The 24,210-nt window shown below is 38.6% G+C and overlaps 1 protein-coding gene across 1 annotated transcript in view; it reads left to right on the top strand.

Moving 5' to 3' along the window:
* Positions 1-3,488: 3,488 nt before the first annotated feature.
* LOC581088 (dynein beta chain, ciliary) overlaps positions 3,489-24,210 on the top strand; it is a 63,563-nt gene continuing 42,841 nt past the window's right edge. The window contains 24 exon segments of the mRNA XM_030984125.1: positions 3,489-3,916; positions 3,918-4,181; positions 5,718-5,911; positions 6,226-6,515; positions 7,058-7,269; positions 7,755-7,988; positions 8,455-8,622; positions 8,988-9,104; positions 9,652-9,679; positions 9,682-9,916; positions 11,219-11,233; positions 12,830-12,898; positions 13,408-13,534; positions 13,835-14,335; positions 14,979-15,164; positions 15,652-15,798; positions 16,932-17,186; positions 17,739-17,908; positions 18,491-18,713; positions 19,685-19,801; positions 20,243-20,329; positions 20,863-21,264; positions 21,925-22,170; positions 22,954-23,178. Coding sequence (XP_030839985.1) covers positions 3,833-3,916; positions 3,918-4,181; positions 5,718-5,911; positions 6,226-6,515; positions 7,058-7,269; positions 7,755-7,988; positions 8,455-8,622; positions 8,988-9,104; positions 9,652-9,679; positions 9,682-9,916; positions 11,219-11,233; positions 12,830-12,898; positions 13,408-13,534; positions 13,835-14,335; positions 14,979-15,164; positions 15,652-15,798; positions 16,932-17,186; positions 17,739-17,908; positions 18,491-18,713; positions 19,685-19,801; positions 20,243-20,329; positions 20,863-21,264; positions 21,925-22,170; positions 22,954-23,178 — 4,596 coding nt within the window. The 5' untranslated portion in view covers positions 3,489-3,832.

Here is a 24,210-nt window from a genome sequence, read left to right as displayed (position 1 = left end):
CTCTAAGTCTTATCCGATGGGAAAAGACATTTTAAATTCTCACGGGCGAATCAAAATCTTTATTAGGTAATAATTGGAAGTTTTGCTTGAAAGCATGCGTTTTGTTGTCGAAAGTGGCCCTGCAGATATTTCTCTGTTGTTCTAATCATATTGTACTTTGAATCAAAAGATTATTATACTGTCTGTTTGCTTTTGGATATTAAATTATCATAATCACTCGAAAAGCAAATAAAAAATCCATCAGTCAATTCGATTTAATTCAAACTAACATTTATTTTCTTCGTAAAAAAGTGTCATATCAGCGGAAAAGTACCAGAACAAAAAGTTTCAATTATGATGTATATAAACTTCAATCCATTCTTTTTATAAAAGACTATTGGATATTTCATACATCGGCATGGAAATAGTGCATGTTCATAAAATGGAGATCCTGAAGCACTCATACTTTGTTGTTTTTTTGTCGGTTTGTTTGATTTACCTGACTCCTGAAAAAGCATGTGTATGCTTATAATTAAGCAACCAGGGGACTGACTGCTTTAAGTCATTTCCAAAGGACTTGGTAATGAGGATTAATGCCTTACCAAAAGGCACAAGCGCATCGACTTGGGTTCGAACCCGGGAGCTCCCGGTTACGAAACCACTGCTCTACCACTGAGCTTTCGCGCATGCCTGGACTATAATTGATTTTTCCTTCTTCTTCAGGTAACTGTATCTAAAACGCAGTAAAACTAGTAAGCCTTCTGCTTGCTAAAGATAAACATTTTACTTAAAACTTCCCAATACCAAACAACCCTATAATCAGTGAAATGAATATTAGCGTGCATTGCAAGATTGGCATGCAAAGATAATGACGCCAAAAAATAAATGTAAAAGAAGAAACGTCACATTTTAATAATCCAAGATTTGATAAGGTTACAAATTTCCGACGTTATATAACGTCTTTATTAGTTGATAATGACACAAATTAAGATATAACCCTTTCTTAATAAAAAATGCTGGATTTAAAGCATGAAATTTCTCTTCTTGGCTTTATTATTCTTTGCGACATTATTACATCTGTATAAAAGAGACCTATAAAATAAAACAAGGAGAAATAAATCAGAAAGACATATAATTATATAAATATAACAATTTATAAAGAATCATTTAAAAAAAATAATGATGAAAATGAAAAAAATATATATAAGTAGAAGAGGCGATCGAGTGACGTTATAATGTTAATTTGTTTCAACTTATATTTCTGTCTCAAATTACTATGCCAGTTGCAAGGGGGAAAGTATGTTGGAATTATGAGATCAAGAGAAATGAGTTAATATAGATTAGACGGTTGCAGCTGCACACTGGTATTATAATTATGACCAGAAACAAAATTCTATTCTCAGAGAGATAGAGAGGGGGTGAATCAGTGTGATGGAGAAGCTATTTATAGATGATATTCTTCTGAACTGACATACGAAGAATGATAAATCTCCCAAATTACCATCATGATGCAGGGACGGTATTCTGAAAGCTCACTGTCTCAACTTTCCTTAACTCTCCTTTTAAAGGCATCGCTTAACAATGTTAAATCTGAGATGCACTGCCCTATAAAATCTGTGCCTGTGATATGGTGTAATATTGAAGCCCTAAAAAAAAAATTGCCTTTCAAAATGATTAAGAAGTGCCTCAAAAAAGTAAAAATCTTTGAGTGACCGGTTTTACCATACTCGTTTTCCCCAATAGACTGTAGTGTTATGGAAACCGTTAGGAAAACGCAAAATTTGATTTCGATTTCCAATCACAAATATCTTGATAATCAGATAGGCGATCGGCTTGTAAAATCATGGGGTTCTTGGCTGACCTAAAGGGCCATAATTATCATTGCAGCATGAGAATCTGAGACAAAGTTACCCATTGAGGGGATTTGCAGGGTGAAAGTCTCAAAACTAGGGGGGGGGGTATACTCACATATTAGGACATACGGGGACAGAGGCGTACGCAGGATTTTTTCAAGGGGGGGGGGGTTCAAAATCGGGCCAAAAATTTCGCAACGACTCAGCCAGCCGCTGAGTAAGCGCGCGCGGGGGGGGGGGGGGGGGGGGGGGGGGGGGGGGGGGGTAAGAGGACACTTTTTTTTTTTTGTCTCGAAATTTTTGACATTTTGTTCCGTTGGGGGGGGGGGGGTAAGGTCACCTTTTTTAGGTCAGCCAATGGCATAATTTTTTTTTTTTTTAATAAAAAATAAAATTAAAAAAAACTCAAAAGGGGGGGGGGGGGTTCAGGCGCGGATCCAGGATTTCTTAGGGGAGGGGGCCCAACTTTTTTTTTTTTTTGCTCCCGAAAATTTGAAAATCGCGCCGGCCGAAAAGTCGGTCAGTGGGGAAGTGGGGGGGGGGGGGGGGGGGGGGGGGTACAGAGCACAATTTTTTTTTTTTTTTTTTTTTTTTGTTGCTCCCGAAAATTTGAAAAACGCGCCGGCCAAAAATTCGCTCAGTGGGGGGGGGGGGGGGGGGGGGGGGGGGTTAGTGAGCACATTTTTTTTTTTTTTTGATCCTCAAAAAAATTTCAATTTGCACCCCCCCCCCCCCCTTGAGCGCCAGGGGGGGGCCCAACCCCCAAAAAAGGTAAAAATCACGTGATTTGACATGATTTTTTTTCTCAAGGGGGGAGGGGGGAGGGGGTTTGCCAATTAACATACACATAAACAACCCCCCCCCCCCGCGTACGCGCTGTACGGGGTGTCCCGTTCTAATGGGTGACTTTTTCACAAAAAACCTAAACATAAGTCCCACTTTTAACAAAAATACCATTAAAATTGGTCCGTTTTTTTAAAATTTGCAAAAATTTTCAAATTTTTCCGATAAACACCCGACAATTGTGGACATTTTTTTTTTCGGGAAAAACTTCTCCTAATGGGGTAGGGGTTTCGAGGATTGAGCGCACACCCCAGTCCACACCAATCTGAGTATTCCCCTGGGCCCCCCGGCAACATATAAGGCCTAAATGCCTTTCTTAATTGAAAAAATTTTCTAAAAGTACGGTGGAAAAATCGTCATTAGGGTCCTACTCAGCAAATTACAGTAATTTTTCTATCAAAATTCGAATTTTGAAACTGGCAGAGTTAATCACCCCATTTGTTGTAGGCACAATGATGGCTATACTTTTCACTCAGAGAAAGTAAACCCCAGTCTTTCGCCCCCCCCCCCCCCTTCTGTCTTCCGTTATCCCTCTACCCCAATCTCCCTTGTCCATACACAATGTACATTCTTTGTAAAAAAATATTTTAAAAACCCAAAAAGCTAGTTCTGTTTCAAATTTGTTTACTCAATGTTTAAAAAAATATATGTGTCTAATAGGCGTTCGCTGCACAAGCTAGTTTTCCTCGTGATCATTCTGCCGAGCGACTATTTTTGTTTACGGTTGATCCGAGATTGTGTGCACATGCATGCTGCGCATGCGTTCCCACCTCCATGGCAACGCGAAACTATTACGCCATATTGGATCGCCGCTAATAAATGGATGTCTCGGCGACGAAGGAGCTCGAGGGATAAGATTTATGATGCCCGGGAAAGAAATGAAAGGAATGGAGCTCATCTAACCAGATAAATATTTTGTTTTATTTATGTATAAGTTAATACAATTTGTTAGATATTTGATAATCATACGTGTTTATGATTAAAGGACATTATCAAACATGGTTTGGGCTTCGCCAGTGCTGGAACAATAATTAATTGATTGATTTGTGTGTGTTTGGACTTTGGTGAATTGAAGTCGTTACCGCAGCGCGCAGAGCCTTGTTCTGTTGAGCGACTTTCGCATTTTGTGACTTCGAATATTCGAATAAACTTTCACCATGGGGGATGTTGTGGACCCAAGACTTGGTTTCATATCAGAATACATCCTCAAAAGCTACAAACTGAAGCCAGATAAGTGGGCAAAAATGCATAAATGTAGAAGAGAACAAGATTTTGATGTTGGAGTTCCTGGAAAAGGCAGACAATTCACAACTGGTTTTCACAGTCAACCCTGCCGGTTTGATCACGCCGTCCTACGAGTTTCCATCAGCTCTCAAAAGTACAAAAGCAATCTATTTCATCAAGAAAGGACGTGATCCTGTCGGGAAGGACAATATCAAAAAAACTCTTGTGTATGGAGACCTGTCGTACACGCCACTCGAGCAACTGTCTGCTTTGGTAGATGAGGTGAGTTACAAAAATAAAAAGTCAAGTTGCCAGTCGATCAGTCAGGACTTATCGACTTCATCATTCAGACTCAAGTTCAACGTCATGTTGTTAAGAAATAATGCATAGACTAGAGTAGAGTCTCTGGTTTGCGGCATCGCCCGGTTTGCGGCCAGGGGTAGATCTATTTGTTTTAAAAAAAAATGAATATGACTCGATAATAATCATTGAAACCTACCGTGGATTCCACGGTAAGTTCTGCTTTGCCGAAAACGTCCGTAGCAGGTGCTTCTGTCGGTACGGAGTATCCGTCAGCGATGTCGGAAATCTACGGCACCAGTCGCCGATGAAAATTCCAGCAGGTGCTAACTTTTAAGTTAAGAGATCGAGGCATGACTAGATCAATATTGTAGCTCTATTTGTCCGATATTTGTCCGATTGGAGGTGAAATTTGATGTTTTTTGTGGAAGTATGATGGCTGTGGTCTGTCTCCTATCGCAGATATTTTGATTGTGCCACCGCATGGCCAGTTGCATGGGGTGGCCGCAAACCGGCACGTAATTACGTGTTTTTTTCTGGTTTGCGGCGGGGGGTGTTAATACACACATAACATGCGGGATCGTGTATGATGGTATGTGTGCTGATGTGTGTACCCGCTATGACCCGATAGTTTCTAGTAGTACTTACCCCCGGATGGGATGATCCATTCGAGGAAAAGGTGAAATTGTTTAAAACTTGACAAATTTACCGTAGCAAACAGATAAACATGAGAATTTGGGTTACCCATAGTAATTTGGTACATGCTTTCATCGTGACGTAGCGCATAAAGCTTTGTGACGTACGCGTGCCGCAAACCGGTAATGCGTGCCCGCAAAACGGGGAACTCGAAGCATTTCGAAACGTGGTCAATGCTGACCACGCTGTGGGTCAGTTAGGTTATTTGTGACTTCTATTTAATAAGTAAGTATATGGACTCTTTATTGAGGGTATTGAAGTATTCTGTGAGTATTCCAATAAAAATAGAATCGGCAGTTCCCGCCGATCGGCCGCAGACCAGAGCCACTACTCTAGGTCTAGAACTCTAGACTGGTTTGTGCGTGACCTGAGTTCGCTACATGTATCTCAAAAATATTCTCGTTCACTTTGCTCGTCCTGGCCTGGGCCCTGTCGCTCATAAGGGGAAGGGGAGTGTGTGGAATGCAATCTTTTTTAACGGGTTTTCAACAAGCAGACCCATAAAAAAAATTAAAAATAAAAAAAAAATCTTTATTTTCAGACGTTTTTCAAGAGACAGACTCTAACTTCTATTAGTAAAGAGGTTTTCAAATTCAGTCAGGGACCAGGGCCCAGATTTTAACTGAAGAATATTTTTCCAAATCTGATAATTAAAAAAAAAAAAAATCAGAAAAGAAAGAACCTTCAAATTGACAGAGCCAAAGCCAAGGTTAACAATATTCTTCAAATCGATTCCCCCCTCCCTTTTTCTGTTTTGGTAAGTTGATCATACTCATGGTCATACGCAATCGGTGGGCTAAATAATTTTTGTTTTTTCTTCAGATTTTGGTTCCGTTGCTGGCCAACCCAAGGAATCATGAACAGTGGCCTGTAGTAGTTTCACAGGATGTCCTTCGCCATGTTCACAACCTCAAGAGCAGTGTCTACGTTGTTGCCGGCCAGGTCAAAGGCAAAACATTGCTACCGCTTCCAGTAGGCTCAGAGAAAGTGGAAACCGCAGCTGATTCAGAGGAAAAGTAAGCTTGTTTGTGTGTTCTAAAATTCAAATTTTTTAAGGGTATGAAAATCCTACCTGGGGAGTTTGCTGCGCATTCCAGTTCTTATTTGAATAATGTTATCAATTCAATTTAAGAAAGGAAGAAATTAAATTTTCATTTAGTTTTTACTTTTTGTGCAAAAGACATTGCAGCTCATATTTACTACCGGTATTTGGATCATTTGCAAATATTTTGATGAAGGCATTTTTAAGATCAGTACAAAAAATGATTTCATCCTGTTCTTCTACAACAACCATTGTAAGCATGCATACTTCATTGTTTACCTTTTACAGGGACGACTCCTACGATCGCAGTCTGGTTCACGCCATCGAGTCTGTGATCATCGACTGGACCCATCAGATCCGAGATGTGCTCAAGAGGGACTCGGCTCAGCCACTCCTTGAGGGGCTTAACCCTGGCCCCATGGTCGAGATCAACTTCTGGAAGGCAAAGTGTGAGAACTTGGACTGCATCTTCCAACAGCTTCGTGACCCCAAGGTGCGCAAGATGAAGGAGCTCTTGGAGAGGACCCAGAGCAGCTACCTGCCATCATTCAACAACATTGAAAGAGATGTGGAAGCAGGTAATAAATAAAACCACTGTAGAAGATGATGGTCTCTGGCTCTCATGTAGTCACTTAAAAGATGAACAGACATGCAGAGTGTTGGATATTGTTATCAGTGGGGTTGTGGCATGCAGAAAGAGACTAACGAAGTAGAGATAAATTTATCTTCAGGAATTTGAACTTAAATCCTCTAGATGTCCCAAGTTTTTAATTTTCAGTTGTCTTGAATCTTGAGCAGATTCAGAGTAATCGGCTCCCTCCCCCTCTCTGTCTCTCTCTCCTTTTAAAGCTTTTACAGATCTGCCAATTAATAAGGTGTAAATCTTTCTATGCTAAATCATTTATTTGTTAGCCCACTAAAGTAGACGACATAACAATTATCATCTTTGCAAACAACTAGGAAATTAATTGCAATTTCAAGTTTTGAAAAGTACTTTGATCATACATATATATATATATATATATATATATATATATATATAGCATTGTACTGTGATGCAACAATATCATTTCATACGTTGAGATTCTAAGCATCATCTTTTTTTCTGTCCACGCTTCAGCTTTGACGGAGGCCCAGGATATCAACTGCTACCTGAAGCCACTGATCTACCAGGTGGAAAGCTTGGATGAGTTGGACTTCCCCGACATGATTCCTCGGCTTGCTCCCATCCTGCACACAGTCTGTCTCATCTGGAGCAACTCGGACTACTACAACACTGCCCCCAGAGTCATTGTTCTCCTCCAGGAGATATGCAACCTGCTCATCGACCTGGTGAGACAATAATAGCATACCGGTAGAATGGTGTGGTATCACCAAACAATCCTCATATATTAAGATTCTGTAAAAAATCTGGTGCGCATTTTTATGTTGGTCTAAAATCTCACAAATCGCAATGATTTGTACATGTACATGTAGGGTTATTTTATTTTTTAATTTTTTTGTGGAAATTTACAGTGCCAAACCAGCGCCAAAAAAGTACTTCTATTTATTTCACAGCAAATGATCTGATGAAGGAATTTCCAGTTACCTTTCAACGTGATTGGATGATTAAAAATTATAGTTGAAATTGAACAATGTATTGTAAAGGAAGTGCATGACACACCTCAAAATTTTTTGATAGACACTCATAGAATTCATAAAGCAACAATAAAAAACATCCTTTCTGAATACCATTTAAGTGTCAAATTCATTACCATGAATACCCTAAGCCATTGATAGAACTCATAATGAGTGTATTTGATGTTGACTGATTTCAGTGTCGCACCTTCCTGGACCCCAACGAGATCTTCAAGCTGGAACCGGAGGAGTCTCTGGAGAAGGTCCGCGGTGCTCTGAGTGTCCTCAAGAGCTGGCGGGAAATGTACGATGAACACCGGGCCAAGCTGAAGGACTACTTCAAGGAGGGCCAGGAAGTCAAAGGATGGGAGTTTGCCTCGCCTCTGGTCTTCACCCGCATGGACAATTTCACTCGCCGCATCGAGACCATCCAGGTAAGATGCAGGAGTGCAGCAAGTACGGCACTTTACCTGTAGGAGTTAGGAAAATCACCTTTCATTTTTAAGTGATGGCTGAAATCGAGAACACCACTTGGACAAAGGAATAGCCTGGCCTCTACTTTTATATTTCATATATGTATGCGTATAAATTCAAAGCAAATACTGGAATATGTTGCTATTATTTAAAGTTCTGCTTGCCTCATTTGAAATTGCAACTGTGAATTCATACATAATTTGAAATTTGTTAGAAATCATTGATTCAATCATTATTTTAAAAAAATAGATGTAAATGTAATCACAAAAGGGAGTTTTTCTTGATGCATGGATTAAACCTGCACAAGAGTAGTAAACCTACTGTATGTGAATTTGGGCCAACATTTCTGACCAGAGCTCGGCCATGCAGCCGTCTATCCTGTTTTTTTCTTCAAATCTATCCTTTCTTGCACTTGTACCTTAATAGAGCTTGTTCGAGACCAACGTGGAGTTCAGCAAGCTGGAGAAGACTGAGATGGGAAGCATGAAGGGAAGGATGCTCAGTCAACAGGTGGAGAAGATCTTTGAAGAGTTCATGGAGTGTGCCAAGGTCTTCACCGAGAGACCCTATGATGGGCTGGACCCTCAGTGTCAGGTAGGAATAGTCGATCATTAGTGTCTATGAATGTCCCCAATCATCCAGGGAGTAGATTAAGGACATCAAATGTTATAAGCAAGTTAACTGGACTTGCTCGGTTTCAGCTTAAGACATTTCACATTTACTCTGGAACACTTCATCTGGCTGACAAGTCGTTATTGGTTTATTAATCAAAGTTTTAAAAGGTATCCATAATACAATTTAGTGTTATACTTTCTCTGATTGCTATCATCCATATAGAATCAGATATTTATTATGACCTTGGTCTCCTGTTACTTTGGCATTGTTCATATTTGCACATAATGCACATAATGTATGTTAGCTTGGCTTTCAAACATGTATACCCATTCTCCACTGTGCAGGAGTTCTTGGATGACTATGAAGAGTTTGAGAAGAAGGTCTTTGACCTGGACAGGAGACTTGGATCCATCTTGTGTCAAGGATTCGATGATTGCTGTGGATTAGAAGCTTGCTTCAAGGTAAGTAAAAATAAGTCTTGTGGTGTATACAAGTAGCTTACATTGTGGATGCACCAAGAAGCATCCAAAGGTATATTTATTTAGAGTAGGAAAGATAATTTATTCATCTGAATGATGTGATTCACTCTTGGTACTTAGTCCCTGAAACAGAGATTATTTTGAAATTTGTATGGGTCCGATTTCTTTATACTCATCTCTGCACACCCTGCATCCACTCTGGATGATCCTCTTTCAAAGAGAAGTTTGTATTCATCTTCAGTCCAAGAAAATAAACTTTTCTACATGTAAAATCATCCAAATTGACAATTAATCTAAAATGTTCAATTTATCTAAAGATCGAATGAATGGGGATAACGATCATGTTTGATGTAACAATGTTTGAAAATGTATACCAAAATAAAAAATATTTTTTAATTCTATATCATTCATTGTTCACTCTAGACCTGCTTTTCTGTTTTGAGCTGCTAAACATTTTTAACACAGCTGAATTTCATACTTCACATTATCAAATTTGTCATCAAAGCATTTTTGTCCCCTTCTACTGTAGATGTTGGATTGCTATGGTCCACTGCTTGACGGCCAGTCATTAGGAATGACTTTGAGTCCAAATACCCCGATGTGCTGATGCTCTACGACCAGGAGCTTGACCAGTCCAAGGACATCTACGACGAGCACATGAGGATGGAGGAGGCCGCTGGGAATGCCCCGCTCAATAAGAACATGCCCGACGTCGCCGGTCAGCTCAAGTGGTCAGCCCAGTTACGGGACCGCATCAGCAAGCCCATGGGCAGCTTGAAACACATGGAGCATCCGTAAGTTGATTTTGCAACCCAAGTTCCTCCTCTTATGGTTTTGTTCAAGATCGATGCCTATCATGAAATTGTAGCTTACTGGCCATCTAACTTTTGCTCAATTATCTTTATATGCCCCATTCAGTACATCCCATCCATAGTGATTCATGATTCATTTAAAGTATATTCATCTTGGGGGTGTTTCAGAAAGACTAAGAGCGACTTTAAGTTAGACTTAACCATGGCAGGCTATTCATGCCACTGTTTACTCTCAGCATTTTGATCTTTAGCTAATATTTTTTACTTTAATAATGAATTATCGAAAATGTAAATTCTGTAGAGTTGTGACCATGATTTGTACGTCCTTTGAGAGACCAATGTCATTACATGGGGAGAGCAAACAGTGGCATGAATGGCCTGCCATAGTTAAGTCCAACTTAAAGTTGATCTTAGTCTTTGTGAGACAACCCCCTGTTGTAGAGATATCATGAAGATTGTGAATCCTACAGTCCAACTCCATCCCATCTTGTCACTTTCAAACTTTCTCAAAACTGGAGTACGAACTGTGTGCAATCATTACATGATTCATTTTTCTGTACCATAAACATCTTTTACTTCTTAATTCTATTTCAAGCATGACATATATAATCCTCTTCAGTCTTTATGTCTGTGCTAATTAATTGACCAAAAAAGGATTTAATTATAAGAAGTTCTTACTGTATTTTAATTTCTTGTATACTTCATTCCATGACAATACATGTTTCTTTTCTCATTTCACTGCTTCTAATTTAGCATAAATACAGGAGTGCATGTGAAATAACATGGCTAATCCATACACTCACTGGAAGCAAACTGTTTGATGTGACAACGGTCGTTTTGGATAATATTTACAGAGGATAAATTTTATGCAAACTTACCACAATAAAATATCTTACTAAGTGTGGGGTATTTTGAAGTGTCCAAAACACTAAACTATTGACACATATTTACAAATTCATGCATAGGTGTTAATATATTGTGGCTTGTAAATAAGAACTTGGCTCAGATAATAACCAAAGGTAGCTTAATTTTGGATGAATCTTAGAATAATTTGTTATATGTTCACCAAATGCTTGCCTCTGTGGTTTTAAGAGAACTAAGCTCAGATAATCAAAAGTATGCTTATAAATTTGTATCAATCATGTTTGCTAATGCATCCATATCCAATCCAGGCTGATATGAAACATTGTTCGCAAAGTTATGTCAACTATTCTGTGTTTTTCTATCGTTAATCTCTATATCTCTATAACCTCTATCTCATTGTGGTATGTTGGTTGTATGCAGGACTGGTGTCAGGAGGTAAATATTTCACAAAGAATGGTGTTCTTGTTGCTTGCACATTTTGTTTCAGACTAACAGACTTTTGTTTTTAAAAATGTTCTAATAACACCACTTTATTATCCCCTAATCTGCTTTGTTCCTCTTCAACACATTTTTTAGATATTTGGCATAATTTATTAATGGTGTTCATGTGAAATTTTTCTTTGTTTATGGGACTTATACTATTTTGTAAGTTACGTGGTCTGCACAAGTTGTAGTGCCGAGAACGTAACTGAACAATTCTAGTTTATTTGTATTTTTTTTCTTTTACGGTTTATATGTGGTTACTGTTCATATTTACGTGTAAACTTTACATTATCATTTTTCCTTTGTGAATGTGTTCATATTCACAATTATTTTAATCACAGTTTATGGTTCAAGCACAAATGCATATTAGAAATGTGATTATGACCTTTCCTGAGTCCTTTGAAAATAACTATTTTCTTTTTTTACCTTGATATCTGGGATTATTAGAGTCAACGAGAATCACTAGCCAGTGAAACAAAGTTGTAGCATACTGTAAATCAAGTTTTGTAAAAAATGCACGATAACAAAATAATACCATGATGATCCTTTCCCCCAATACACCCCCCTCCCCTCCCCCAATTTAAAATAAAAGTTTGACAAGTATGATGAGTTGAGAAGTCAAGTTTAACAGGTTCCAGTTTCAATAAAACAACATTGCTTTGGCTTGTACAAATAATCTTATTACCCTTAGTTTAACTTTATCATTATTGATCAGAAAAGTGTAAGTTCTTTAAAGAAAAATTGGAAAGATATTACTGGCCTAATATTTGGCAAAGGCATGTTTGACTTTCCAGGTCAAGGTGTACTATGAAATATGATATTTGAATCAGCCCTTGTTATATATTTGGACAATAGTGACAGTTATTTATGATTATCCACCCCCCCCCCCCACCACCTTTACCTTTGTATTCTGTTCCCAAATTTTGTCATAGATCATTATTTCTTGAAGCTTATTGAAAATATAAAGTTTGGTAAGAGGTGCACTGAACGTATGATGATAATATTACCACAGAACCGCACACTAAATATAGACATAAAACACTTAAATATAGTATGTAGCCCAAACATATGTTAAATAATTGAGGTTGACTTTTTAGCTTCCGCACATACAATGTATGAAATTAGGATTTTGTTTTTAATGCACATTTTTTAACCAAACAGGATCTCCTTATGAATTTCCAGGAAGAAAAAAAAAATGCAGTGAGATGTGATTTGTGAAGTGTAATTGACAAAAAAAAAAAAAAATTGAAGAAAAAAAATGTAACGCATGGAAAAGGTGATATTTGTGGATTTCTCCAAGTTTGTTGGTGAATAGACGTTTGATTGCTGCTTAAATATATAGAAGCCATCTATTGAGTCTCTGAATAAAGAGATTTGATGATGCATTGTGGTTGCTTTGATGTGAAGATTGCAGTCTGCAATTCTACTGAAGTGAAGTTCAAGACATTGCCAGTACGCATAGTTTGTCAGTTACATTTCCTTTGCAGTGAATGAATATTGTGGATTCACTACTACATGTTGTAACACAAAGTTTATTCTTTGCCACAGGATTTTGCAGTCAGAAGACGCTACGGTGGTTTTCCAGAAGTATGAGGAAATGATTAATCTCCTTAACAAGTAAGTGTTTCTCCTTAATGTTCAGAAAAGACAAAGTATATTCGATGAACAGACTCATGATAGCGGGACATTAAGCGTTTTGCAGATAAATGCATTGGTGAATTCGGGACTTTTGGACAATGAAACATGGACAAGAAAAATGATTAGCCATTTGGGTGAAAGGTTTGATCGAGATTGATGCCTATTATAAAATTGTAGCTTTAAAGATGTTCATACGTGGGTATAGTAGTCGTTCGTGAAATAGGCAACTTGGCGATCACTACTTAACACTGAGCCAACGGGTATTACGCTCCTGTGCGTACGTCCGTGTGCTGCCCTCTTCATACCCAAGCTTGAGTAACTTTGATAACTATGGACCATCTTATTTATGCTTAATGTAGCAGCTTTGTATTTGATAAATGCACTGAATGTTTTTCATTCCTCCCGTCCAAATTTTAGGGGAGTTGTTTGATGCAAAATGTTGAGTGAGTCATTTAATGTGAACAAATGCTTTTGATGTGGCTTGACAGGTATGAGCAGAAGGTCTATGAAAACTGGACGAAGGGAGTGGATGCAGTGTGCAAGACCAACCTTGACCAGGCTCTGATTACAAGGGATGAAGCCACCAAGTTGATCAAGATTAACTTTGACCCCAAGGTATGTATGTGCATGATGTTAGCTCTGTAAAACCATGTTATTAGAACAATTTAAAGGTGAATAGTCTTCAAAGAACCGTTGGTTTAGTACATAACATAGCAGTATAAAAATCCTGTTAAGACAAAGTTCAATGAAATTTTGTCCAGTTAAATGACATTTTGTCCTCCAATCAAGACATTTAATGGTATATTTATGTCATTATTATTTCCTGCTGTTTTGAATAAGAGAACACGTAAGTAGATGATTATGGCTTTATATTTAAATAAACTATGTCCTTCTATTTGGATGCTCTTCTTGTAGTTGGTGTCTGTCCTGCGTGAGGTCAAGTACCTCCAGATCCGCAGCGAGGAGACCATCCCTGAGAGTGCAGCTGCAATCTACGAGAAACACGAAACCCTGCGCAAGTACGTGGCCAACCTGGACCTGACTCAGGCCTGGTACAACAAGGTACGAAACACCGTCCTGGAGGTGGAGTTCCCTCTCATCGAAGGCCAGCTTGCTAACCTTGACACAAGACTGAAGGAAGCTGAAGGAGACCTGAATTGGACCTCGGATTCAGTCTGGGAGTACATCCAGGAGACCAGGGACCAGGTGCATGACCTTGAGAAGCGGGTGCAACAGGCCAAGGACAACGTGGATGGCATCAAGAAGATCATGGCGGAATGGACCAAGCAGCCACTGTTTGAACGCAAGGAGCTGAAGAAGGAGAGTCTCCTGTCCCTGGATGATAGGCAGGACAAGCTGAAGAAAAGATATGCAGAGATTACAACAGCCGGAGAGAAGATCCATTCACTCATAAAGGTAAAACCTCTCTCCCTCTTGTGAATATCAGTATAATTTCTTGTTGAGCTTCATGAAAATACACAGCTTAGTTAATTACTTGCATTGATTGGGAGTGTACATTCCATTATAATTCTCTGATTTGAACAAGCTGAAAGTATTTCTAGTTGTTTTACTTTTCAATCTGAAGGTTTCATTCTTGCTCCATTGTTTTCCTTGGTTTCACTTTTTTTCTATACTCAACAGATTGATGTCATTTTTCAAGACAAATCACACATAGACTATGTAGCTCATTATGAAATTTTGAATACCTTCCTAATAATAATAATACTAATGATGATATTCGGTTCTTGTATAGCCATATCATTTTATAATGTCTTTATGCGCTTCCAAAGAGCTTTGGAAATTAATACCCCGACTTTAGAATGGCTGCCATTATGGTGCTCTAGCATTTCAAGGAATTAATTCCTGCCAGGTACCCATTTACCTCACCTAAGTCGAGTGTGGCAATTGTAGATTATTAATGTCTTGCCAAAGGACATTAGTGCCGCGGCGAGACTCAAACAGCAGACCTTGTGATCCACAGTCCGGTGACATATCCATTCGACCACGACACCTCTACAAAATAATATTTCTTTCCAATCTTTTCTTTCTTGTCTTGCAGGAAAATCTTGGTTTGTTCAAAGCAGAAGCTGGCAGTGACATCTGGAAGGCATACGTTGATTACGTAGATGACATGGTGATCGATGGCTTCTTCAACTGTATCCATTGCACCCTGACTTACCTGCTTGAGAACACTGACCCAAGGCACTGTGCCGCCCCACTCTTTGAAGCACGCCTTGAACTCCAGGTATGTGATCCTTTTCCAGGAATTCATGGATATCCTATCAGAGATCAGAGAAAGAATGTGTCTTTTGGTACACTTTTGTTACAAATACTTCAAAATACACAGCACGTAAATGAACAGATAGAGCAAGTCTATGTTCACGTTGCAGTTTTGCAGAATATGCACAGATTGTCTTTCCTCGTTACAACGGTAAATCTTCAAATAGACATTATTTGGTCAAATACAAAACTCAAATGCATTTTTGAAGCTATACCAATGCCTGCATGACACAATACCCTACAATTCACTAAGCTGAATTTTATTGTTACTGAAATTGAATTAACTTGAAATATATATCAGCTGGAAGGTTAGGAGGACATTTTAAAATGGTACTTTGGCTATGGAATGTCAAAGGACAGTGGATTCATCTTAAAGATGAGTTACAGGCTTCAGGCCACTGTTTTTATAGGGTCATTCCTCAGACTAATTTTAATTTCTCCTCTTGTTGCAGGTGCCAGACATGATCTTCAACCCATCCTTAGACTATGGTGTCGCAGATGGCTTCTATGATGTGGTAGAGATGCTGATTAGTGACGCCTACAAGATGGCTTCGCTAGTCAGTAGATTAGCTGAACACAACGGTCAAGAACATTATCAGGTAAACGTTCTATTTTACTTCTGCATTGGCAATCTTTTGGTTTCTTGGAGCAGAACAAACAGATCATGGACATTAGACATTAAAGATTCTAATTGTTATGCCTCCGCCACCGAAGGTGGTGCCGGAGGCATCATGTTTTCGGGTTGTCCGTCCGTACGTCCGTCCCGTTTGACCGTTATCACAATATCTCAAGAACCATTTAAGATTTAAACTTAAGACTCGGGAATAGTATTTATCACCATAGGAAGACGATCTGATTAGATTTTGGAGTACGTAGGTCAAAGGTCACAGGTCACAGAGGTCAACTTATGAAATTCCTTGTATTGAGTTTGTTAGCGCGATATCTCAAGAACCATTTGAGATTTAAACTTCAAACTTAAGGATAGTATGTATCACCATAGGAAGACGATCTGATTAGATTTTGGAGCACGTAGGTCAAAGGTCAAGGGTCACAGAGGTCAACTTATGAAATTCCATACATTGAGATTGTTATCATGATATCTCAAGAACCACTGGAGAGTTAAACTTCAAACTTAATGATAGTGTGTATCACCCTAGGAAGACAATCTGATTAGATTTTGGAGCACGTAGGTCAAAGGTCAAGGGTCACAGAGGTCAACTTATGAAATTCCATACATTGAGATTGTTATCATGATATCTCAAGAACCACTGGAGATTTAAACTCCAAACTTGTTTAAATTGCTCTATGGCGGAGGCATCATTTTCGACTGCGCGCAGTCTAAATTCCATCTAGTTTACCTTTGAAAATACAATGTACAATTCTAGCATTTCGTAGCTTTTCAGATTCGACTTATACCCTACTCAATTTTTTTAATGAATGCTCATGTGTAATTTCATTAGTTCAGATTTAGATATATAGGCAAGTGACATACCTCACAAATCTAGTTCATGTTTTGAAGTCGTCCTTCTTTTTCATATTTGATACATTACACTCTGCTTTCATTATTTACGAGATCATCTCGGAAGCGACTGAGGTTTTTTAATGGTACGTGACTCTCTGATATGCATTGTATTTGGACAGAATGATCTTATATTGGTATTGATATTGATCTCGGAACTGATTGAGGTTTTATTGGTATGTGACTCTCTAATATGAATTGTTTTTTGGACAGGCTGATCTTGAGGGTATGGATGATCTCTCTGAGCTTCGCAACGACCTGATGGACCGCGTCCAGACCATCATGACCAAGGCCCAGGAATACCGCAACTCGTTCGACAACTATGCCTACCTGTACGTGGACGACCGCAAGGAGTTCATGCGTCAGTTCCTGCTCTACAACCACGTCCTCACCACGGAAGAGATAGAGGCTCATGCTGAGGATGGCGTCCCAGAATGCCCACCGACTTTGGACCAGTTCAAGGAACAGGTCAGTAATAAATAACAATAATAAGATATTTCTATACCACAAATTGCATAATGCCTCTCAGTCAGTGAATTAAGTGGTTTCTATCTTTCCTTCTACCTGTGTACAGTATGTTGGCTTTTGAGATTTCTTTGGTATCATTCTTCATTATGACTTCGTTCAGGGGTCATGAACAGCAACGCTTTATTTGGATTGCACTTACTGCTTTTACGGTTATAGGAATACAATTTTGTGTAATATTTATACTTTCAATTGTATTTTAAAACACGAACAAAGAATTGAGAATCATCTATTTTGGTTGATGAGTCGGAAGGTTCAAAGGTCATCATAATGTTCTATTCAGAGTGCGAGACCATGATCCGACATTGATGGTTATTACAAATAGGTCTCTGTGGTAATCTTACAGTCACTTTGATACAATTTGAGACCAGGAATTATAAGTATCAGAGACATGGGCATGGTAACAGAATCATATTAGTCCTATTTGATGCACTGTGGCAAGTGCCTTTAAATAATTTTGTTCAAAAAATTATGCATGTTTTCTTGATGTTATAGGTTGATACGTATGAGAAGATCTACAGTGAAGCGGATGAGATTGAGCAAGAACAGGTCTTTGATGCTTGGTTCCGAGTGGATTCTAAACCCTTCAAGGCAGCGCTGCTCAACATCATCAAGAAGTGGAGCTTCATGTTCAAACAGCATCTCATTGATCATGTCACCAACAGGTAAAAAAAACCACGATGTTAAAGAAGGAAAGAGTTGATAAATGAGAACGAGTCATGTAATAGTCAGATATCAAAGGAGAATGAGGGTACAGAGTTTGAAGCAATTATACTTTCTCAAAATATTTGTTATCTACAGGAGGAAAATTAATGTACTTGATTGAAAAAATGATAAAGAAAGGCATTTTGGGGGGTCAAAAGGTTAAAAATTCCACATTTGAATGGGTGAAATTCTCAACAGCTAGCTCTCCCAAAAACATCAATTGCAATTGTATGAGATTTAAGAATGAGGGATTTTTTTTTTTTTGGAAGGGGGGGGGGGGATGTCCCAGCGATAGACAGTTGGAAAACGATTTCAATTTTAAGTCCATCACACTGAATGGATTTTATAATAGAGAAAGTTGTAGATTTCATTTTGTTGCATGAAATAACATAATTATGATGGAAAAATTGGCCCCTACTTTAGAAGCATCAACAGTAAAACCACACAAATAAAAACAAGAATGATTCTTTATGGTGCCAATATGGATTAGGAGCTACCAGGTCAAGGTGTTACCATGGATCACTCTCTATTTCTCTCAACAGCTTGAGTGAGCTGCAAGAGTTCATCAAGGTAGGAAACAGTGGCTTGACCAAGTCGGTAGACGAAGGCGACTACAACGGTCTGGTAGAATGCATGGGTCACTTGATGGCTGTCAAGGAGAGACAGGTAGCTACCGATGAGATGTTTGAACCGATCAAACAAACCATTGAACTCCTCAAGACCTACGACCAGGAGATGTCCGAGGAAGTGCACATGCAGCTCCAGGTATGGATATATATCGAAGGGTAAAATGGAGGGGAGAAGTTAAGATACAGTCAAACCTGCTTTAGTGACCACCTGTCTACAAAGACCACATTTTTTGTTTCCCTTGAAAATGGTTTCTCATTCAAACATGCACTGAAGGAACCTGTCTACAAAGACCACCTTTTGTGTTTCCCTTGGGCGGTCCCTATAGACAGGTTTGACTGTATTATGATCACATAGACTTTCAAAGAAAGAAAACTTGAGATCAATCCAGTACTCTCTGGTGTTGCCTATAGAAATGAAGTACAGAGTATTACAGTATGACATTGTTACATTTACATATAGTAATTGGTTGTTTAGGGGACTCTTGAATTAAATCTGACGTTGATTCCATGACAGTCTTGGGTGTGTATGTACAATATGTTATTGTTACGTTTTCATATTTAATACGTTATGTACATGACTCTTGCAATGAACCTGATGTTCATTTTGTTAAACTTTTTTGCTAGTTTTGTTTGCTTTTCAATGCAAGGTCTGACCATGTCTGATTTTATTAGTTTAACCAAGGTGCATTTTGATTGATATTGATGGACTGATTATTTTCCTCCGTGTATGCAGATGCTTATGTAAGAGAAGAAATATTGAACACAATTTAAAAAAATGTATTCATCATTTATTATTTATCATTATTTATTTGTTTTTATGTTATACATTATTTTCTATATTTTCTATATTATTATTTATGTTAAATGTATTATTATTAATTATGATTATCCTTTACTGTTTATTTCAATAATTATCAATTATAATCCAAACAATTAAAACATAGAAGTCTTATTTTTGTAGCTAATAGACCTTATCACAACGGCTCAGAGAGACCTACTCAGATATCTGTGAAGAACAGCTTTGGCTGATATTGTCATCCTGTATAAATATTTTAAAATAAATAAATAAATAAATATTGAATGCCCTTCTTTCATTTCTCTTTGTAGGAGCTACCAGAACAATGGAACAACAGCAAGAAGATTGCCATCACTGTCAAGCAACAGGTCGCCCCGCTCCAGGCTAATGAGGTCGCGATCATCCGCAGGAAGTGCACATCATTCGACGTATGTTCCTCTCCTTTCATTGCCGTAGAAAATCTTGTAAACTTTCAGAATGTAGTAATAATCATGTGCAACAGTTTTTAGTTTTGATAGTACCGGTAGATATTTTACGAGGTTCTCGTATATTTTCTTTCAGTGTGATCATAAATGGTGACAAGTCCCTTTAATGAGATGAATTTGAATATGAAAGAGATTAATAATTCAGAGAATGCATTAAACCCAGTACACACAGATTACTCCAACAAAACAAAAAAAATTTCATGAAACTAAGCTGCAGTGATTAAAACATTTTCATGTTAAACGAATGTAGTTCACACTAGCTTCTTTATGAATTGAGAGACAATTATGAATATTTGAGATTTAAAATAAGACAAAAAAAGAGACATTTAGATGAATACAGACTAATGCTGTAAACTATTGTGCATTATTTTATTGTATTAACAGGTGAGACAGCATGAGTTCAGAGAAAGGTTCAGGAAAGAAGCTCCCTTCATCTTCGCTTTTGAGGGACCATACCAGTGCTTGGATAAGGTAATATTTTTGTAATCATAGCAATGAATTTTTGAATATCTTGGCTTGGAAGGAAAAAACAAAAGTAGCATCTCACCATTTTCTTTGGATGATTTATGATTATTTAGATTATTAGGACAGATAAAATAGACTGTCAATGGTTAATCTGTCTACGCAGACCCTTCAACCACCCCTTTGTGAGAAGGGGATCATGTGCATTGGAAAAAAAACACTGATAAACTGCTATGATCAGTAAATGCTTGCTTTGACAAGAAAGAAATTGTTGTACAGTTAAACCAGTCTATAGCGACCGCCCAAGGGAAACACAAAAATTGGTCTTTATGGATAGGTGGTCTTTGTAGACAGGTTCCTTTAGTACATGTTTCAATGAGAAACCATTTTCAAGGGGGACAAATAATGTGGCCTTTGTAGACAGGTGGTCACTAAAAAAGCAGGTTTGACTGTATTACTAAGATGACAGTAGATTGTGACTTAGATTAACATAAACGTAAAACATGCATTCTTACTCAATAACCATTTGCTGTGTTTTACAGTGTCATAGCGAGATTTACCAGATGGAAGGGCAAATGACCTCACTCCAGGACTCTGCTGGTCTCTTTGAGGTCAACATGCCCGAATACAAGCAGCTGAAGGCCTGCCGACGGGAGGTACGTCTCCTCAAGGCTCTCTGGGATCTGATCGGGATCGTAAGGTCGAGCATCGAGGACTGGAAGACCACATCCTGGCTGGACATCAACGTAGAGCAGATGGAGATGGACTGCAAGAAGTTTGCCAAAGACATCCGTACCTTGGACAAGGAGATGAGGGCCTGGGACGCCTACAACGGTCTGGATGGCACTGTCAAGAACATGCTGACGTCGCTGAGGGCCGTTAGTGAGCTGCAGAACCCAGCCATCAGGGAGAGGCATTGGCAACAACTTATGGCTGCTACCAAGGTAAAGTACCTTTATGAGTATTATCCATAAGCATAACTAGTTTTCAAAGTAAGGGTTACTACTAGTAGTTTTAACTGGCTTGCTACCAAGAAATGTTTCATTAAGCCATCCCAAATGCATTTCTAGATTGTTTCCTGGAGAGAAAAAAAATGACCCCAGTTTCAGATAAGGATATACAAGTATTTCTGAATTGATTCAGATGAATAGAAATCTGCTGTAACTCTTTGAAAAAGTCAGGGTGAGTACTTGATTTCTACAACGTTGTGTAGCCTTTTTCTTGAAATAGATAATTACTACCACTTGGATTAATGTTTCTGTGCAAAATCTCAGAGCTTGCCGTTTTGAGAGAGCTGTCCTTTGTCTAAAGTTATTGTAAAACAACGTAGAGCCCCTCCTTCTACCCATCCTCTCCAACCGGCGCTATATTTCTCTTTAGAACTACAAGCTAAAAGATTACCAACAGTCCTTTTTAGGACTAGACATACTCGAGAAAGAAAAATTACCAACAGTCCTTTATTTTCAGGACTCCCCAATCCTCCCCCCTCTCTCACATGGTGCAATCATAAGCCTACTGTATATCTACATCACCATGCAAGCCGATACTTATAAGCAGCATTTAACAATTCATTGTATTTCATATTTCTGACTGTTGGGTTACAGGTCAGGTTCACCATGGACAGAGAGACGACCCTGTCCGACCTCCTGGCTCTCAACCTGCACAACTTTGAGGACGAGGTGCGCAACATTGTGGACAAGGCCGTCAAGGAGATGGCTATGGAGAAGGTCCTGAAGGAACTCAACACCACCTGGTCCTCCATGGACTTTGATTACGAGCCACATTCCCGTACCGGTATCTCTCTGCTCAAGTCCAACGAGGAGTTGATTGAGACCCTTGAGGACAACCAGGTAAGATACTTATATAATATTGGATGGCTTTGAGTGTGATACAGGAATATATTGCTCGAGCTATGACAATATTGGATGACTCACTGACAGGTCTTATATTGTCTTAGGGAGAGCAATTTATTCTTGTATCACATGAAAACATAGCCATACAATATTATTATTATTATCTACATATATTAGTCTGACCAGCGAAATAACAAAATATGGCTTTGTTTTTGTGTGATATCGCCATGATATCGACATCGATAGTTGAAGTTCCCGGATGATCAAGCAATACGAAAACAATATTGGTCAGTCATCTGGGTACTGCGCTAAAGATATTGAATACACTTATATAGATAATGATGCATGATACTGTTTACTGCTGCCTGTTATGGTAATCTGAATTCACATGGAAGAGTATAAGCCACACACAAGAAATGTTGTGGAATCAATCAAGAAATGTTGATCATCTAGCATATAAGTATTGGTGTGTACTGCAAGGTTCTGGAATCATCAAAATGATTAGAAATTTGGCCCAGTCTTGGTCAAGTTCCAAGCACAGAAAGATGTATATGGGACTAGACAAATATGTGGCATAAAAATCTATCCTGATTTTTATGTTTTACATGCCATATTTAGAATATTGAGGCATTTAAGGGAACATTTTTTATCTGATGTTCTTCCACACTTGCATAATACAATGATAACGCTTACAAATCATTTTTCACCTCTTCTCAGAACTCAACCTTCTCTTTAAGTCTTGGCTAACATAAAGTCTTCTCACTTTTTTCACAAATCCAGGTCCAACTGCAGAACCTGATGACCTCCAAACACATCGCCCACTTCCTGGAGGAGGTGTCTGGCTGGCAGAAGAAGCTGTCTACCACCGACTCTGTCATCTCCATCTGGTTTGAGGTGCAACGTACCTGGTCTCATCTTGAGAGTATCTTCATTGGCTCAGAGGACATCCGTAACCAGCTGCCGGAAGATTCTAAACGCTTTGACAATATCGATACCGACTTTAAGGTGAGAATGGTGGTCAAGAGAGGGATATAATAATAATAATAATACTATTGGATATTTATATAGCGCACATATCCACCATGCATGGTGCTCAAGGCGCTCCAACTGTTACCCCAGCTCTGCTAGGCAGCTGATTTCAGCGCTCACAGCATTAAAGGAATTCCTTCCTACCAGTACCCATTCAACACCTGGGTGGAGAGTGGCAAATGTAGATTAATATCTTGCCAAAGGAGATAAGTGCAGTGGCGGGACTCAAACAACTTAGTCCAACGACTTATCCACTAGACCACAGCACCTCTACCTCTACGGATATAATACTATCAGGCCATGTTTCAGATAGCTACTGGTTTTGAATTGCAGTAATTTAAAGAGAGGGTGAATTGAGTTCTGGGAAAGAAAAATGAAAATCACTTTGTGTGCTTTTTCATTCTTTTTATGTTAGTGTGGGAGGGTATCATAGTAAAAATGTCCTCTAAAAAGGATGGTTCTTCAAATGCCATCATTTTCAAAATGTGACGAGTATTAAACAGCTAAAATTTTTCATGCCACGTGTTTGTTTAGTCCCCATATACTCATTTCTGTGTGATTGACTCTTAGCAAGACTGAGTCAATTTCTTATTATTTGGATGATTCCAAAACCCCACAGTGTACACCAATGCTTATCTGCTACATGATCAACCTTTGCAATCACTTCCACACCGTTTCTGTCAAATTGCAATTAATTGCATGACCAGAAATCTGCTTTATCTTTGAGATTATCATGATGCTTCAGAAATGAAGCACAGGGGCCCATTGCATAAAACTTACCATTGATGGTAACAGGGCTCAACAGCCAATAAAAATCAAGGTTTCCATGCTAGTTTCCATCAATGGTAAGTTTTGTGTACCAGGGTCCAGGTCAAATAACTGTTTGATGGATTTGTATGAGGCTGAGGAGAATCGTCACCTCAAGCAATATGTGTGTTAGCAGGCTAGAAGCAGAATAGAGCTACTTTCCTATAGTATATACTAAACCAAAATGAATCCAGCTTAACT

This window comes from Strongylocentrotus purpuratus, unplaced genomic scaffold (assembly GCF_000002235.5).
Source record: "Strongylocentrotus purpuratus isolate Spur 01 unplaced genomic scaffold, Spur_5.0 spur5_scaffold_14, whole genome shotgun sequence".
Taxonomy (NCBI): Eukaryota; Metazoa; Echinodermata; class Echinoidea; order Camarodonta; family Strongylocentrotidae; genus Strongylocentrotus; species Strongylocentrotus purpuratus.
The sequence above is the reverse complement of the archived record's forward strand: the minus strand, read 5'-3'. Positions and strand labels throughout refer to the sequence as shown.